Source organism: Onychostoma macrolepis, chromosome 13, assembly GCF_012432095.1.
Source record: "Onychostoma macrolepis isolate SWU-2019 chromosome 13, ASM1243209v1, whole genome shotgun sequence".
Classification (NCBI taxonomy): domain Eukaryota; kingdom Metazoa; phylum Chordata; class Actinopteri; order Cypriniformes; family Cyprinidae; genus Onychostoma; species Onychostoma macrolepis.
The window spans coordinates 12,995,526-13,012,828 of NC_081167.1; the positions used below are offsets into that span (position 1 = coordinate 12,995,526).

The 17,303-nt window shown below is 36.9% G+C and overlaps 1 protein-coding gene across 1 annotated transcript in view; it reads right to left on the reverse strand.

The window, feature by feature from the left end:
* srbd1 (S1 RNA binding domain 1) overlaps nucleotides 1-17,303 on the reverse strand; it is a 113,792-nt gene that overhangs the window by 46,366 nt on the left and 50,123 nt on the right. The window contains exons 20-21 of the mRNA XM_058795612.1: nucleotides 10,990-11,174; nucleotides 4,264-5,689 (exon numbers count right to left, since the gene is read on the reverse strand). Coding sequence (XP_058651595.1) covers nucleotides 5,397-5,689; nucleotides 10,990-11,174 — 478 coding nt within the window. The 3' untranslated portion in view covers nucleotides 4,264-5,396. The remainder of the gene's footprint in view (nucleotides 1-4,263; nucleotides 5,690-10,989; nucleotides 11,175-17,303) is intronic.

Below are 17,303 nucleotides of genomic sequence, written 5' to 3' on the forward strand. Positions count from 1 at the left end.
GAGCTGTGAAAAAGTCAGGAGGTCTACAGAAAGTCTCACTGATAAAGGCTTCTCATATCAGGGGACCAGTGAGGTGAGGGCGAGTGGAAACACAACTTCCTACTCAAGTCTGTCAATCACAGAAAGCAAGGGGCCCTTACTGATGACCCAAGAAAAGGAAGAGGTCTACTGAGTCCACAAACATTTCTGTTGGGGGATTTCACAGAAATGTGGGGCTAGGAGGAAAGAGCCTGTCTGGTAAATAATACTGAAGGTCAAAAGGACCGAATCAACCAAACTTTAAACAATTTGTGTTGGCGGAAAAGTTTTAATCCATTAGACAGATACAGTTTTCTGTTAAAGGGATTGTTCAGCTCAAAATGATTTGGCAAGCATTTTATTGTGTATGCACATCTGTGTCACTCAAGGCAAACACACACACACTTACATTTATAGGCTATTCGTTTCCACATCAGAAATGAATGAAAATCAACCTTCTAAAGGTATAAACTATAAAATAGAAATAATAAAAATTGTAGAAATAATTTTCACATCGGCGCCGATAGCTTAGAGGGGAGTGTGCCAACAGTTATTGACGTTGCGCTATGTGTGCACTTCGCTTCCTGTCTACTCTACACTATATCTTAATAAAAGCAAAATGCCATAAATAAATATTTTTTTAAGAAAACTGCTAATACATTTCAAATAAATGCAAGTAACACTAAATTAAACAAGAAATTTTGAAGTATACAATTAAATTATACTTCAAAATAAAAGACTAAATTATTTTCTTGTAAAATGTAATCCAATAATAATCTTAAAACTTAATTTACGTCCATTTGTAGCTTTAGAATACAAAGGTTATATTGTAAAAATATTATAATATATAAAAAATAAATATATACACGCCCACATTTATCTGTTTTTCTATCATGTATTGCATTGTAAAGATTATACACATGTAATATATATTAAAAAGTATTATATCATTTAAAATATATAAAGAACATAATAGTATAAATATAGATTATATAATGAATATATACACTATAAATATATAGAGAGATTATATAATAAATATATACAATACATACTAAAATAATTTTATCCCCCACATTTTTGAAGAATCACAGTATAATTTTTTTCACAGAACAGCCTGAACTTCTGCTTAATAACAGAAAAATATATTTCAAGCATTCTGAGAGTGAGTAGAATTTCATTTCTGGGGTGAACTACAGCCTTAAGTTACTATTGTACGTGAAATGTCTCTCCTCACATTTGTGCCAATCGTGTTAGTGAGCCCCCTGTTATAGCCCTCTCCTTTCTAAGAACGAAACACCTGGACCGCTGTGAAAATATTTGGCCTGTAAAGGACTCAGTGCTGCAGGGCCCCATCTCAATAGCATCCTTCACTCTCATAATCAGTCTAAAGACATTATCCACTTAGTGGAGATGAGCTGAAGGGCTGCAGGGGATACGCAGGCTGGGTAACACAGTTAGTCTAATGGCCGCCAAAGAGGGAGCAAGATGACTTTCAGTAGGGTTGGAGGGCAGGGGGGGCTCGGGGGAGAGAGGGGCTCCCCATGGGCCTGCTAATCCAATGCTTGCATTGAGGTTTTGATATCACTCTCATTTGGGGACAACAGCTTTTATAAGCTCTGTTGACAAGGTGCAGCCTAATGCAAACAGCCATTCACCTGCCCTTAGGCATTCAGAGAAGAGCTGATGAGGACAAACTGGGTTTGAGAGAATGAAGTTGTTAAATAGTCTGTGTGACCAAAGCACAGGATGTAAAAACAACAATAAATGCATGTAATAATAACAATAATGCAACTGACTATACAATCTTAAATTTGCATAGTTAAATAAACAGGCTTAAAGTAAAAAAAAAAAAAAAAGATTCCTCTTTATATACAGTATATATTCAAAAGTGACAGTAGAGACTTTACATTGTTACTAAAAATATTTTTAAATAAATGCTGTTCTTTCTATTCATCATAGAATTCCAAAAATAATATAAAGCAGCACAACTGTTTTCAACTGTGATAATGATAAAAAAATGTTTTTGAGCATCAAATCAGCATGTTACAATTTCTGAAGGATCATGTGACATCAAAAATAAATTACATTTTAAAATAGAAAATGTATTGTAAATTGTAATAATATTTCACAATATTACTATTTTTACTGTATTTGTGATTGAATAAATTAGCACACGAGATGTTTAAATAAAATCGTATCTATATCACCACATTATATTATATTATATTATATTATATTCATAATATAATTCACTCTTCCCTGTCAACTCTCTTAACAAGCTAAAACCTAATACCCTTGAAAGGCACCATATCCACAAGTTATGGCCATTCACTCTCATTTCCCAAACTAGACAAGTACAAACCATCTCTCTCTCTCCCAATGGAGTGATCGAAACCCGTGCAAAAACTAACAGTGGGAACACATTGAACTCTCTAAAGGGACATATAAACTCACTCCTCTTGGGCAACACAAAGTACTTTTGCAGTAAAGTTCCAGCTCCACTCATAGTGTTTTTCTTCTGTAGGATGGTAGGCTAATTAGATTTTACTGCAACCATACCGCAATATTGGCTTCATGGGAAATCCACACAAATAATACGAAGCTTTTACAAGCGTACAGAACAGGCTTTCAATGATTCAATCATGAAGCTCAATGTCCAGGCACATTAGTGGTATGTTCATTTGCTTGTGTTTGATGACGGCAGTAGTGGGTGCAGTTGGAACACTCTTTAAGTGTGGAAGTTGTGTGTGGCTATGGAAGTTGTGGGACGTGTCTTTGATTTACTGAAAAGGAGAGAAGTGTTCTGCTCTTGGTTGGAGGGGCTGTTATATGCAGTTTAACAGTGTGCATCTCTTTGACACATCCACTTAAATCTGCCTCATTCTCCTGTGTGGACAATTAGTAAATGGAGTCTAGAATCCCTTAAATCCAAGCACAAAGTTTAGTAAGTTCAGTGTTCAATCAGACATTAAAGTCAATGCTTGCTAACATTTCTTTCCTCAAAAATAGCAGACGCTAAAAAGCAAAGCAAGTTCACACTAAGTTGGTACGGTAATCATATGTCAATCACTACAGTTTCAGGAGTGACTCCAGAATTCTCTTCACACTCTAAATGATCATTTAGAGCAGTGATTCTCAACCTTATTGACTCCAAAGCCACCCATTGTCCACAACAATATTCAAAGACCCCGTGACTTTTGTAATTGTTCATGATTTACAGATAAAGATTAAGGATAAGGATTTTTTAAAGAAATGTGAAATATATTCATTTTAAGACTTTTCTTTTCCATTTCCATGAGTTTGCAAGGTCTAGAAATCACACTTTTACAATTTCTCATATATTCATGTTTTCAGAGACTTCTTGTGTCAAGAATCCTGGTTCTTCAATGAAAACAGCCAATAAAATAAGTAATATCTTGATTTTTAATTGTTTTACATTGCCATTTACTGAGGCCCTCTAGTGGGCCCTGGCTCCCTGGTTGAGAACCAGTGATTTGGAGGATTCACTCCTGCATTTAAACACAACTGTCACTTCCAAAATTTTCCAGTATGTAAGTGGGTTTGGTACAGTGGTACTCTGCCCTGGGTTTCTGTATTCATCACATCATAAACTGCCAGCTTCAAAACCCATTCTCCACATATAATCTTCGCCAAAGACATTGCGTGGTTGGACCAGATGTTTAAATCACATCTAAGCCCTGTGCTTTTCTTAATTCAGCTAATGAAAAAACATGTAATGGGAAAGATTGAGGAATGTTTTAACAAATAAAATGCAGCACATGCACATAAATCCACACACGTTCTTTTATCTGACTCTAGGACATGCAGTTCTGATAAAATCCCAGAAAATGGTCTGGTGAAGTCTGTAAATAAGATAAGAGTTGCACACACATGGCCATATAGTCAGTGGTAAAGACCAGCTAGCTGTCCCTTCAACAGCAGAGCAAAGCATCTTTGTGTCCAGATAACAAACAAGAAAAGAAAATGCATGGCTTTAAACTTGTGATCGAAAACAGCAGATCAGTTTGATAACACATGATTTTTTATCTTTATGCTCACAAAGGCTTCAGACAAAAAGAGAGACAATTTTACTAATAAGATATTAAAAGAATTAAGATATGGAAAAAGAGATACCATCCATCTAAACAATAATTTTGAGTCAACAAATGATAGTGAAAAAAAAAGAATTGTGGCTTATTACTGCAGAATTATTGAATAAAAACAATGTAAAATCCATCACACCTGATCATACAATGAAGCTTCAATCCTTCCGCTGCAGCTGAGTTCTGATGAAACTTCTCTGTAACACAAAGCAACGTCCCCAATGCAAATATCACACACTCATTTGGAATTCGGTCCCTGTGGTTTGTTTTAAGTGCTCAGGGCACCTCAGGTTTCTTATTTATCAATTTTTTTAATTTGTGTCATATAAACACAAACAGATTAGATAATAGAGACGAGGGAGTGTGGGATTAATTTTGAAGTGGCTCATTAGCACGTGGCTAGTCTAGGATAATTAGGTTTCGTTTTTTCCCCACGGCCTCTAGTCATATTGCAGTGTGGCAGCTGCTTTTACAAGCCCCCCATTCTTTGCCTGATAAGTGGCTGTCAATCAAACAGGCCTGAGTTTGGTAGCTTAACATCTGCTACTGCATCCTGAGTGGTCCATAGCAACAGCATCCAGTTAGTGTCTGGATCACAGGCCTCTGAAACGCCCTCTTCAGGCATCATAATTATGCTGTACTGGAATAAAACTACAGTAACAGTGGGTCACAGAAACAGAAATGTAAAAAGAACAAGTTTCTTATTTAAGTATTATTATTTTAAGTAATAATATTATTTACTGCATTCAGTTTTGCATATAATTGCATCCATTAATTATACCACAAGTTTTTTAATTGGGGGTTGCAAAGGTATGAAAGATATTGAAAAATAGATTGTATTTTTATAATGAACAAAAACTGTATTTCAAGGATAATGTTAACTTAATGTTTAACTCTATTTTTTACCAACTTAACAACTGTCATCTTAATATGCCTAAATTAAGTAAATATTCTCCAGATGGTATTTTAATAATTTGCTGAGAATATATAACTGACAATATTTTAGGAAGAGCATCACTTGTAACAAGAATCTTCATATTTGGAAAGATGAAGACATTTATTTCAATTATAATCCTGTCAAGTTTCACAGAGCAAGTTATCTATTTTATTGAAGTTTTGAAAACTACAGTAACAGCAGGTCAAATGTAGAACAGAAAAAAAAACAGTATCTTTGAACAAGAACAAAGGACATTTTTTTTTTTTTTTTACATGTGACATGAAAGTAGCGTTGAAAACTAGACTTGACTACAGCAAACCTTCAATTAATAGTTTTTATCTGAGAACTCTAATGAGGTCCAGAGTGATCCGATTCCTCTGAAGATCCACATTTATGACCCGTACCTCTACCCGCTCACCTGGGCCAAGAGCTAGGCTTCTTTGCCGCTGGTCAAAAGGAAGCTTATCCGGAGTGATGAAACGCTTTGGGATGAGACCAGAACGTCCGACTCCAATGTCCACAAAAGCTCCAAATAAAGCAGTGTTTGTTACACGGCCAGTTACCACCATTCCATCGTGTAGGTCATTCATGGACACAATTTCCCGCTTGAAATCTGCCTGCTCAAAATCTATTGAGGACAATAAAAAAGAAAATAATTAGGGTAAAGGTGCAGTCATATTAGTGAAATTTCATGGGCAAACAATTTACATTGTCATTTGTGACCCTGGACCACAAAACCAGTCTTAAGTCGCTGGGGTATATTTGTAGCCGTAGCCAAAAATACATTGTATGGGTCAAAATTAGTGACGCACGATCATGATTTTTCATGGCCGATTCCGATACCGATTTTTTTACAAGCAAACCGGCCGATACCGATTTCTGATTTTTTTTAATCAAAGCAACAAACAAGAAAGAATGAAAGTATACATAAACAAGATGTTTATTTGGTATTTAACAGGCCAAACTGGGTTTTGGCTATTGAAAATAACTGTAACCATCTGAAATTAACAGCAGTAACTGCACAGTAAGTAGGCTACATTCAATACAAACATTGGTTTGAAAAATTGGGTTGAATCTATAAACTGGCCTTAAATGAAAACATTAACTGTAACCATGTAATTTTAAAGGCAACAACTGTATAGTTCCACAATCCAAACAGCACAATCAAAACACATTCAACACTTCAAACAAAGATGTTACTTAATCAGCATTCAGCATTTGTTTTCATTTTTAGATTTGGTATAAAGAAAAAAAGGTCTTTACCAGTGAAACTAAATAAAACCAAAGTTGGCTATATGAATATATTATTCCAAAATGTTAAATCAAATAATGTTTAGTGCAACGAGTAAAACAAAGATGCTACAGCAGGTGCTTTTTAAATCAAATTAAGTCAATGTAATTTTAAGGTAAAATAAAAAATAGGCCTAATCATCCTATATCTTACAGAACTGATGTTTACTTCTGGTTTTTCAAAAGTGCATATGAGTTCTTCTTTACAAAAACAAGCATTTCAGCTTTGTCACAAGTAAGTCTGTTTCGTTTCTCATCCAACACGTGAGAAGCTGAGCTGAACAAATGTTCACTGTCTAAGCTTGTGCAGGGCGCGGACAGGTACGCTCGCGCAACTTCAGCGAGCGCAGGAAAGCAGCTCTTATTTGTCCGTGATTAACTTGTCCTTTGCAGACATTGCAGATTGCAAAATTCACGTCCTGCGCACAGATTTTGAAATACTTCCACACAAATTACATGTTCGCGAATGATTAGGCCTACAAATGTAGTCTGTGCACGCGGGCGCACTTCTGGAAAAATCGACCGGAAAAAAGACAAAAAGACAAAAAGCCGATCGCACATTATAAGCAAAAACCGGCCGGTTCCGATTTATGGCCGGTCAACCGGTGCATCCCTAGTCAAAATTATAGATTTTTCTTTTGCCAAAAATCATTAGTATATTAAGTAAAGATCATATTCCATAAAGACATTTTGTAAACTTACTACTGTAAATATATCAAAACGTTGTTTCTGATAACTAACATGGATTGCTAAGAATTCATTTGGAAAACTTTAAAGGTGATTTTCTCAATATTTAGATTTTTTTGCACCCTCAGATTCCACATTTTCAAATAGTTGTATCTCAGCCAAATTTTGTCCTATCCTTAAAAACATTATTATTAACATAGCTTATTTATTCAGCTTTCAGATGATGTATAAATCTCAATTTCGGAAAATTTACATTTAAGACTGGTTTTGTGGTCCAGGGTCACATTTATGATGAATTCGTGAGGGGAACTTTTTCACCCTCACACAAAACACGCAAACTCTTGGACTCCTATTGAAATTAGTGGAATTTGCGAAATTTCGCCAAGCAATGTAAATGTGATTGCACCATTAGAAACAAAGATGAAAAGAAGGAAAGATAGAATGTTTAAACAGATTTTGTCTTTTTCCAATGACTAAGACTGACATTAGCCTCATTCCCTTCAAGTCTTGAGCACCGTCCTCCAAATTGATCCAAGAACTCCAAAGCTAGACATTAGAAACAAGCTTCAGTTAATGGTTTAAAACAAATAGAATTACCAGGCCTCTCAAACCTCTTCTTTCCGAGTCCATTTTGTCTGTTTTTTGGGGTGATTTTCTTTGGGAGGTGCTTTTTACATAAACATGGCCTCTCAGCAGGCTCTGCAGTCCAGGAAACATTCATCTCTGATTATTCTTATCCGGGACACCTTACCTAGAGCACCGCTCACATGGCAGTTATTTATACAGCTGGCTACAGAGCAGAACCCATCAGGCTTCCTACCAGGGGAAGTGAGCTTGCAGCCTTCTGATGAGAAATCTAGCGTCCTATCTAGTGCACGACACTGACGAGGTGACCATCTTTGCTAATGATCTTGATCAATGATGTTTAAAAACACTTTATTCAGATGTGCAATATGTTTTGTGGCATTTTCAGATTAACTTATTGCTAAAAGACCTATAAATAGAGTTTTTCCTCCACAAGAGTCTTAATTCGACTTCAATAAGCATTGCCATAATCTTTTTCAAGTGTGGAAATAAAAACCCCTCCCATTCCCAAAGAAAACCTTTCTCTGCATATAATGAACTATGCTCCCCAACCCTGAAAACACGTTAAGACATTCATCTCAATTATAATCCTGTCACCTTTAATGAAACATAACATTTACTATCAACACCCGCAGAAGGAAAACAATGTCTTCTCAGATGTCTGAACTTAACATTAAAACCAGAAGAGGCGTTTGTTGTTTGGTCGTTTTTATTCACTCGGCGAGTCACTGGGGGATTTTAGCGCTGGGATCAAGGCTACTCTGCTTTCCTCTTTACGCAGCTTTCTCTCTCATTAATGATATATCTGTCGGCAGGTCTGCTTTAATAATGTGGGTCTTCCCCCAAATTACGCGGCAAGGCTTCAAAAGCCTGGAGCGCCTCCCAGTCATCTCACAGACAAGAGACGGACTCAGGGGAGACGGGAGGAGAAGTGTTAGATGAGAGGGAGAAAAAGAGTATGAGATGCCAGCATTGTCTATGATCTGCACAGCGGCCATGTTGAGAAAGAACTTTGATACTTTGGTTTCTGCTGTGCTAAACTGATTTCAAAACCTAGCCACAGGCTACAATCCAAACCACGTTATAGAAAATTTAAAACGTCCATGCACTTAGTTTGCATTAGCCTGTCTATATTGTGTAGAGTTAACCTACATGTCTATTGTGTCTATTAAAGCAACACAAAATGAAAATTTTGCATTTACTTAGCCGCCTGACGAATCTGTATGATCTACGTTCTTTGGTGGAATACAAAAGGAGATATTTATAGGACAATGTCCTAGCTCCTCGTTTTCATTTAACGAATCTCCAAAGCCATCGAGCAAGATTATCTGTGCATAATAAACTCAGTCTTTTCCTCACACAAAGCCATTGTACTGACCTTAAATATAGTGTATGATTTGGGTTTTTATTATGCGATTAGGGTGCCTTTTCATCCTTTTTTAGCATAACAGCTCAAAAGCTAATGGTCACCATCCACTTCCATTGAATGGAAAAGTCAATCCAACCTCATGAGAAAACAACTTTTTGAGTTGTCAACTTTGGGCCAGATTTACTAAACAAGGCAAATTAGCACAAGAGCGCAATTCCAAAAAACACCAATGCAAGTGGAAAGTTCTGCAGGTGATCTACTGACAATGCTCAACTTAATTCACCCAAAAATTTAAATTCTGTCATTAATTACTCACACTCATGTTATTCCAAACCCGTAAGACCTTTGGTCATCTTCGGAACACAAATTAAGATATTTTTTATTAAATCCGAGAGCTTTCTGACCCTGCATAGACAGCAACGCAACTACCACATTCAAGGCCCAGAAAGATATAAGACATTGTTAAAACAGTCCATGTGACATCAGTGATTCAATGAAGCTACAAGAATACATTTGTGCGCAAAGAAAACAAAAATAATGACTTCATTCAACAATTTCTTCTCTTCCGTGTCAGTTTTCGACACGCATTCACAAGAATGCCACGATGCAAGCGTCTGGTGCTGCTGGTGCACGAGCCAGCTCTCAGATTTAATCAAAAATATCTTATTTTTTGTTCCGAAGATGAACGAAGGTCTTCCAGGTTTGGAATGACATGAGGGTGAGTAATTAATGAAAGAATTTAAATTTTGGGGTGGACTAACCCTTTGAAAGAACACAGATGCAACATCTCTTTTCCATAATGACCAACGCAATCTAGTACCAAGAGCAGCGCAAATTAGCGTAAGGACATGTTCAGATAATGCCTTCCTCTGGCATTCAAAATAAATTAATACCGGTGGAAAAAATTCTCTCCTTCTACACGTGCTCTCTGTTCTCTGCAGTGCCTCCTCCTGGAAGCAACAATCACAGCCATGTGAAGCGCAAAGTGGGCTAAGACATCCTTATTTGATTGACTACAGCAAACCTTAGTAAATTGCGTTGCATGAATCAATTTAAATACTCTCCTCTCATAAATTTTGTTTCTGAAAGAGAAACTCCTACTAATGCATGTGCAATATTTTCAGCCACAAAAATCCACAACTTTTCAGTGCTAACTGCGTGTCTTTAATAAATCCTGACAGTATTTTTTAATGCTAAAAGATGAGTTGCATTCAATGATTTCAGCTCGTACGAAAGAGAATGTACAAATCAATACAGAACAACTTCGCAACACATTCACCAAATTTTTTAAATGTTATGGATCGCCATGAAAGTGTGTTGGAAAAGCTGTCCAGACACTCAGCTAAACTTGTGCTAAACAGTCTGTAATCTGGGTGAATGATCCATTTGATTAACCAAAAAAGGGCTCATCAACAGTAGTTGTGAGTCAGTAGTTGTGATTTTCACTGGAACCAACACAAAAAAATTATACATTTTTAATTTTTAGAAATGTATTTTTCTTTTGCAATTTGCGTCAAGCTGGAAATCACAGCTATGATGTAACTCCATAAATCTATAAACACTTCTGCTGAACAATGATGATGTAAGAACTTGAACATAATAAGCAGTTGTCAAGAAAATGAATGTACAAAATCAAGAAATATGATTGTGGGCCCAAAAAGGGAAAGTGACAGAGTTAAGTGACCCAGGTCAGTGAGCAATCTTTATCGATGAGGCCTGCATAAATCTTCAGAAACAAAGTTTATACCAGGGATCCTCAAATCTGGCCCACGAGATCCACTTTCCTGCAGAGTTTAGCTCTAACCCTAATCAAACACACCTGAGCATGCTAATCAGTGTCTTCAAGATCATTAGAAAATCACAGGTAGGTGAGCTTGATCAGGGTTGGAGCTAAACTCTGCAGCAGATTGGCCCTCCAGGGAAAGATTTGAGGAACCCTGGTTTATACTGTCCTTTATGAAGAGGAAAGTGTGGGCACATCATAGATAGACACTTACCCTGACGAATGTCAAAGCCAGGTGGCTGAGTGAGCCCATCCACAATGAGCTGAAGAGTCTCAGGTGTGGTGTCCAGAGATTTGGCCAAGACATCTAGACCTCTGCTCTTAACACTGCTCTCAATACTCTGCCTGAGCGCAGCACTGCCCATCTGATCCAAACTGCCCCCTATTTGAGACAAGAACCTATATGAAGAGAGCAAGAACATACAATTACTGCCTTGACAAGTGAAGAAATTAAGTTTTTAAGGACATTTCATATAAAACCTTATGTAAAATTTTCAATCTTAATCAGAAACACTCCACATGCAAACACATACACTTTCAGATGCTGTGTTAAGGCAGTGAGGTCTGTTGAGGACCATGGGAGGTGGTGTCTTAATGAATGACTTTTTAATAGCCCTTCTCGGAGCCCAGTGCACGTGGAGGAACTCCCCTGACACCAGCGAGGAGCCTGAAGGCCGACACACGGAGTGGAGGAGAGCAAAGACTGGGAGAGGAGGTAGATAGAGGAGGGGAGGTGAGAGTAATTATGCCCTAAATCTTGATTTCTAGAGTCCCAGAGATGAAGACTCTGTCTCCCTCCATAAATCTAACCGCCTTGTGAGCGCCAAACATAAAAGGAAAAGGTTAGTGCTGAGGCTTGAGCAGTGAAGCAGGAACACAGAGCAAACACAGCCAGCAAAAAAGATCCAGACATGGCCTATTACTTGGCACAGACCATAAGCTCAGGATGAGCCTTTATATTCATGATGTGATCATGAACTGTAACACTGAGACAGTGGTTAATCTTCAGCTTTATATTGTGCTGCATAGTAGGTCTGTTAGGGACATATACTACAAATCGAAAAATGCATGTAAATACACAGCACATGTATGGGTGGGAATCTTTAGGCAAATAATGTATTCGATTCTGTTTGAATTGCACTAAAATTACAGGTAAAAAAAAACAAAAAAAACTTCTAGGTTTTCCCGATACCTCAAAAAAGAGCTGTCTAGATCAGTGCTTTAGCATTAAATTAACAAAACTTTGGTTTTGGAACTTACATAGCATTTCTTTCCATTTTTAATGCCACATTTCTCAGAGTTTAGAGTTTTGTTCTTAGTTTGGGGGTGTGTACAGCCAGTACTAAAAGTTCAAATACTGAAAGCTGATTTTGAAACAGATTTTATCTGTGGTTCAAAAGAAACCCATATATTTCTTCACTACAGACTATAATAAATTTTGATAATTATTATTACTTTATTTGCCACCTTAACAGATCAAACCACAGTTCTGCTCATAACCATCACTAAAATGCCTGCTTGAAGAACATGAAATAATGTGTAACTAAATTTAATATGCACAAGTTAATTAAAACCAAAACAATTAATTTTAAAATAAATTAATTCATTAATTAACTGGGCTAAGTCATTAAAACAGTCAAAACAGTTTGACTACGTGAAAAGACAAGTGCAGCATTCTTGGCCCCTGTTGTTTTGTAAATTCATTAATAATTTCATATTGCAATTAGTAAAACAAGGATTTAAAATTTAGAGTGCCAAACATTTTCAGACAGCATGACATTTGTCTGTAATGTTTTGTCCTGTGTATGCTTGCAAAATAAATACAATTATGAATAATTGGATTAAAATTGAATTTTTTTCCATGAAAATAAAAAAAATGAAAAATAACCATGTAAATAATAAAACAGATTAAAATTCCAAATTTTTATATGTGGAATCATTTCAGAAAATTCACAACCATAAGAAATGTTCCCACATTAAAATTCTGGCTGATACCAATAGACCAATTATTATTTTTGTATTATAGGCAATAATAACTGATAAATGGTCAAAAATCGATATTCTATACTATTAAGCTAAAAAAAAAAATTCTAAATGGAATAAAGTGAATTTAGGCATCACAACATTATATATTTGGAAGTTGCTTTAAATGTAAATATAACATACTGATAAAAGGTCAGTCCATAATTCCTCAGTTTGCCGTATAAAATCATAAAGTTAGTGCCTAAATACTGTTCTCTCATCAGAGCACAGTGCAAATGAGTGATATAACCTCTACGGGGACACACACGTACTGGAGTGTGCAACAAGCCTGTATCAGGGGGTCAAGCTGTCCAGAGGTGGCTGTGGAATGCTGGGGTCCTGGGCATTACTGGAATGTGAGTTTTGGCAAAAGGAGGGGGCAGACCTGCTGAGCCAGCTTGCTGATGGATGGCCGTCGCCGTGACAGCCTGACGCCAGCGCAGCTGTCCTCTGTGTGACTGACAGGGCAGGTGGGTTCAAACCCCACCCATTTCCTGCTGCAGACAGAGGGCTTGACAGCAACAGTGACAGGCAAATCTACTCACACTCACTCTATTGTATGTATCCAGACAATTTCACACTGTCCGAGCTTGCAAACAGATACACAGCACTAATACGCTTACATACTGATCATTGCTCCTCCTCGACTCACCCTCCTGAAAAAGTGTACCCTTGACAGGACGGATGCTGGTAGAGCGTAATTTTAAACTGTGTGTGGTCAAACATTGACAAGACACAGATCCTTCATCATTTTAACCAGAAATTCATATGTACGAAATATATTGTGAATAATCCATGCATTTATTAAGAATATGGCTCAGGTGGCTTTTATTGTTTAACAGGTGAAAAGTAACAACATACCTCAACAAGCTGCATGATTCAAGTTATCATGCTTATCATACAAACACTGTTGAGAGAGTTCTGCATCAGAGTTTTCTAAGAGTTAAACCTACTAGGAACAAACCCAAACCCAGACATTTCCAATACTGAGCTATAAACACAGAAGTGCAATGCCATAAGCAGCCTTTCATGCTCACATTGAAACATCTAACAGTTCTACAGCAGAACTAGATCTAGTGAAAAAAAAAAATCATAGCCTTTGAGTTATGAGGTGATGAAAATGCAAAGAGTAACAGACACACACGCACGCACACACACACCGGATGAATTCCAGCTTGTCTCTCAAGAAAAAGATTCGATGAAAGAACCGCAGAACCGAGACACTATTCAAGTGACATTGCATGTTCTGTAGCCTCCACAGCAAGAACAGCACTAATGGTCAAATGGTAAGAATTTTGTAATGTTTATGAAATAAGTCTCTTATGCTCACCAAGGCTGCATTTATTTGATTGGAAATACAGTAAAAACACTAATACTGTCAAATATTATTACAATTTAACTTTTTCTATATATTTTAAAATGTAATTTATTCCTGTGATGGCAAAGCTGAATTTAAAGCATTAAGATGAACTGTCGGTCATTAAGTCCTCAAATCATTCTAATATGTTAATAATAAGAAATGTTTCTTGAGCACCAAATCAGCAATTTTGAAAACAGTTGTGCTGGTAATATTTTTGTGGAACCTGTGATAAATTTTTTAGGATTCTTTGATGAATAGGAAGTTCAAAAGAACAGCATTTATTTGAAATAAACAATGTATAAAAATTTGATGCATCCTCTTGCTAAATAAAAGAAAAAATATCTTTATTTGGATGCCTTTTAGCTTCAACAAAATGGTCCATAGTCTTCCTGGTATCCACATAGTATACACTATATAATATATACTATATAATTGGTAACACTTTATAATAAGGTTCAATTTGTTAACATTAATAATGCATTAGCTTTTCACAATACTTTTAACAACAAAATATTTTATTAACTTTTAAAGGAATAGTTCACCCAAAAATGAAAATTCTGTCATTAATTACTCTCATGTCGTTCCAAACCCGTAAGACCTTTGTTCATCTTCGGAACACAAATTAAGATATTTTTGATCAAATCCGAGAGCTTTCTGACCCTGCATAGACAGCAACACAACTACCACATTCAAGGCCCAGAAAGGTAGTAAGGACATCGTTAAAATAGTCCATGTGACATCAGTGATTCAACAATAATTTTATAAAGCTACGAGAATACTTTTTGTGCATAAGGAAAACAAAAATAATGACTTTATTCAACAATTTCTTCTCTTCCGTGTCAGTCTTTGACGCCCATACACGACAGTATGTGTGTGGTGCTGCTGATGCAGGAGCCAGGGTTCTGATGTAGAACCCGAATGCACTGCGCCTTGTTTGCAAGCAGAGGTATGCATGCATAAGTGTTGTGGTACTCTCGTGAACGAAGGTCTTACGGGTTTGGAATGACATGAGGGTGAGTAATTAATGACAGAATATTCATTTTTGGGTGAACTATCCCTTTAACAATACTTTTTATTATTTATTCATGTTTGTTCATAAAATAATCACAACACAAGTTTAAAAGTTAAAAATGTATTAGCATATGTATTTAACAATATATAATTAAAATTAACCTAGAATAATAAATGCTGTAAAGTGATCGTTTATAATAATCCATTAAGAAACATTAACAAATGAAACCTTACTGTAAAGTATTACCAGGTTAACAATGTATATTATGACAGAACTAAAGATACATCAACTGCAAACAAATTACCGAAAATTCCATTCCACATTAGCTCAACATATGGTCAATGTTAATAATGATACAAGAAAAAAAGAAAAAAAAAAGAAAAAAAACAACAACCAAATTTCCAGCGGAAAATTAATTGAAAAGTCAGACACAAGCTTAGTGTCCTGACAACGCCTGCTTGTAAATTACTTTCACACATATACCTGCACCCTGTACTTCTACCAATTTCAACAAATTACACAAGCACTCATATTGCCCAATGGCAACTACCCATCATCCTAAACTGGTCCTGCACAGATTTCCGTGATGTTGGTCAGGGACACTGTGCTTCCCTCCAGCTGTCCCTCTGGAGCGCCAGAGTTGGCACAAGGACAGAATAGAGATGGAGAGAGAGAGAGAGAGAGGAGGTTGCAGAGCTGAGCTCTGAGTGATTTATGAACAGCTACAGTGTGAGTGTGGCGGTGGCGGGCAATTGGCCCAAGGGCTCAGGTTTCTGGAGGGGGTCTCAGCTGGGCTTATGTTACCCTCTGGTGTGTTAGTGTTTAGGGGGTACCAGTGCTCCTGCTCTTTTGGATCCAGAAGAGCGGAGTCGGCCATATCCTCCGGGCATAATGAAAAGCAGCTCCGCCGTGGAGCATTGTGGAGGAGGCCTCTGTTCCACACACCATAAGCTACTGGGTGGGCCTACAGATAGAGGCTATCCAGACACAATGAGGCTGCTTTAGTGTGTGGTCCCCTTAGCAGTAACCCTGAAGTTAATTCGTTATCATCAGTGAATGTAAGATATTTGATATCAACCCTCCGATGATTCAGTGACTGAGAAAAACGAGTTACTAATTCTGCACTGAAAACGACGAAGAGCTATTCACTTCCTCAGACTCACTTGGCAATGCTCATAATGCCGGAATGGATGTGTGTGTTGCTTGGTTGTTAAAGACAGAAAAGTACTCAAAGGAATAGTTCACCGAAGAACGCAAATTGTCATAATTTACCTTAAACCTGATGCGACATTTCTAACAATAGCACAATTAATTTAAAAGATTTTCAGTGGTCCAGTTCTCACACACATCAAATGACTTGGAACACAGTGCAACAGTCATATAAAGCACTTTTATGGTGCTTTTTTGTCATTTTGGGGCTTGACAGCATCCATACCCATTTACTTAAATATCTTCTTTTGTGTTCCACAGAAAAAAGTCACAGAGCTATGAAATGACATGAGGACAAGCAAATAATGACAAAATTTTTATATTCAAGTGAAACATTTCTATACATCAGTACTGGGGCTGCTACAATATCAGATTTTTTTCTACATGATTATGCAATATGGTAATGATATTATTGCATTAAATGGATAGTTCACCCAAAAATGAAAATTCTGTCCTTAATTACTCACCTTCATGTCGTTCCATACCCGCAAGACCTTCGTTCATCTTCGGAACACAAATTAAGATATTTTTGATGAAATACGAGAGCTCTCTGACCCTGCATAGGCAGCAATGCAACTGAAATGTTCCCAGGCAGAGAAACGTAGTAAGGACATCGGTAAAACAGTCCATGTGACATCAATGAATCAACCGCAATTTTACGAAGCTACAAGAATACTTTTTGTGCGCATAGAAAACAAAAATAATTACTTTATTCAATAATTCTTCTCCTCCAAATCACATATTCCGCCATTACGGAGAGTACCACGACGCAGTGCATGCGTGTTCAATGTATAGTAAGCAGCAGCACGCGCATGCGTTGTTTACATGCAGAGGTACTCTCCATAATGGCGGAAGATGTGATTTGGAGGAGAAGAATTGTTGAATGAAGTTGTTATTTTTTTCCTTTGAGCACAAAAAATATCTT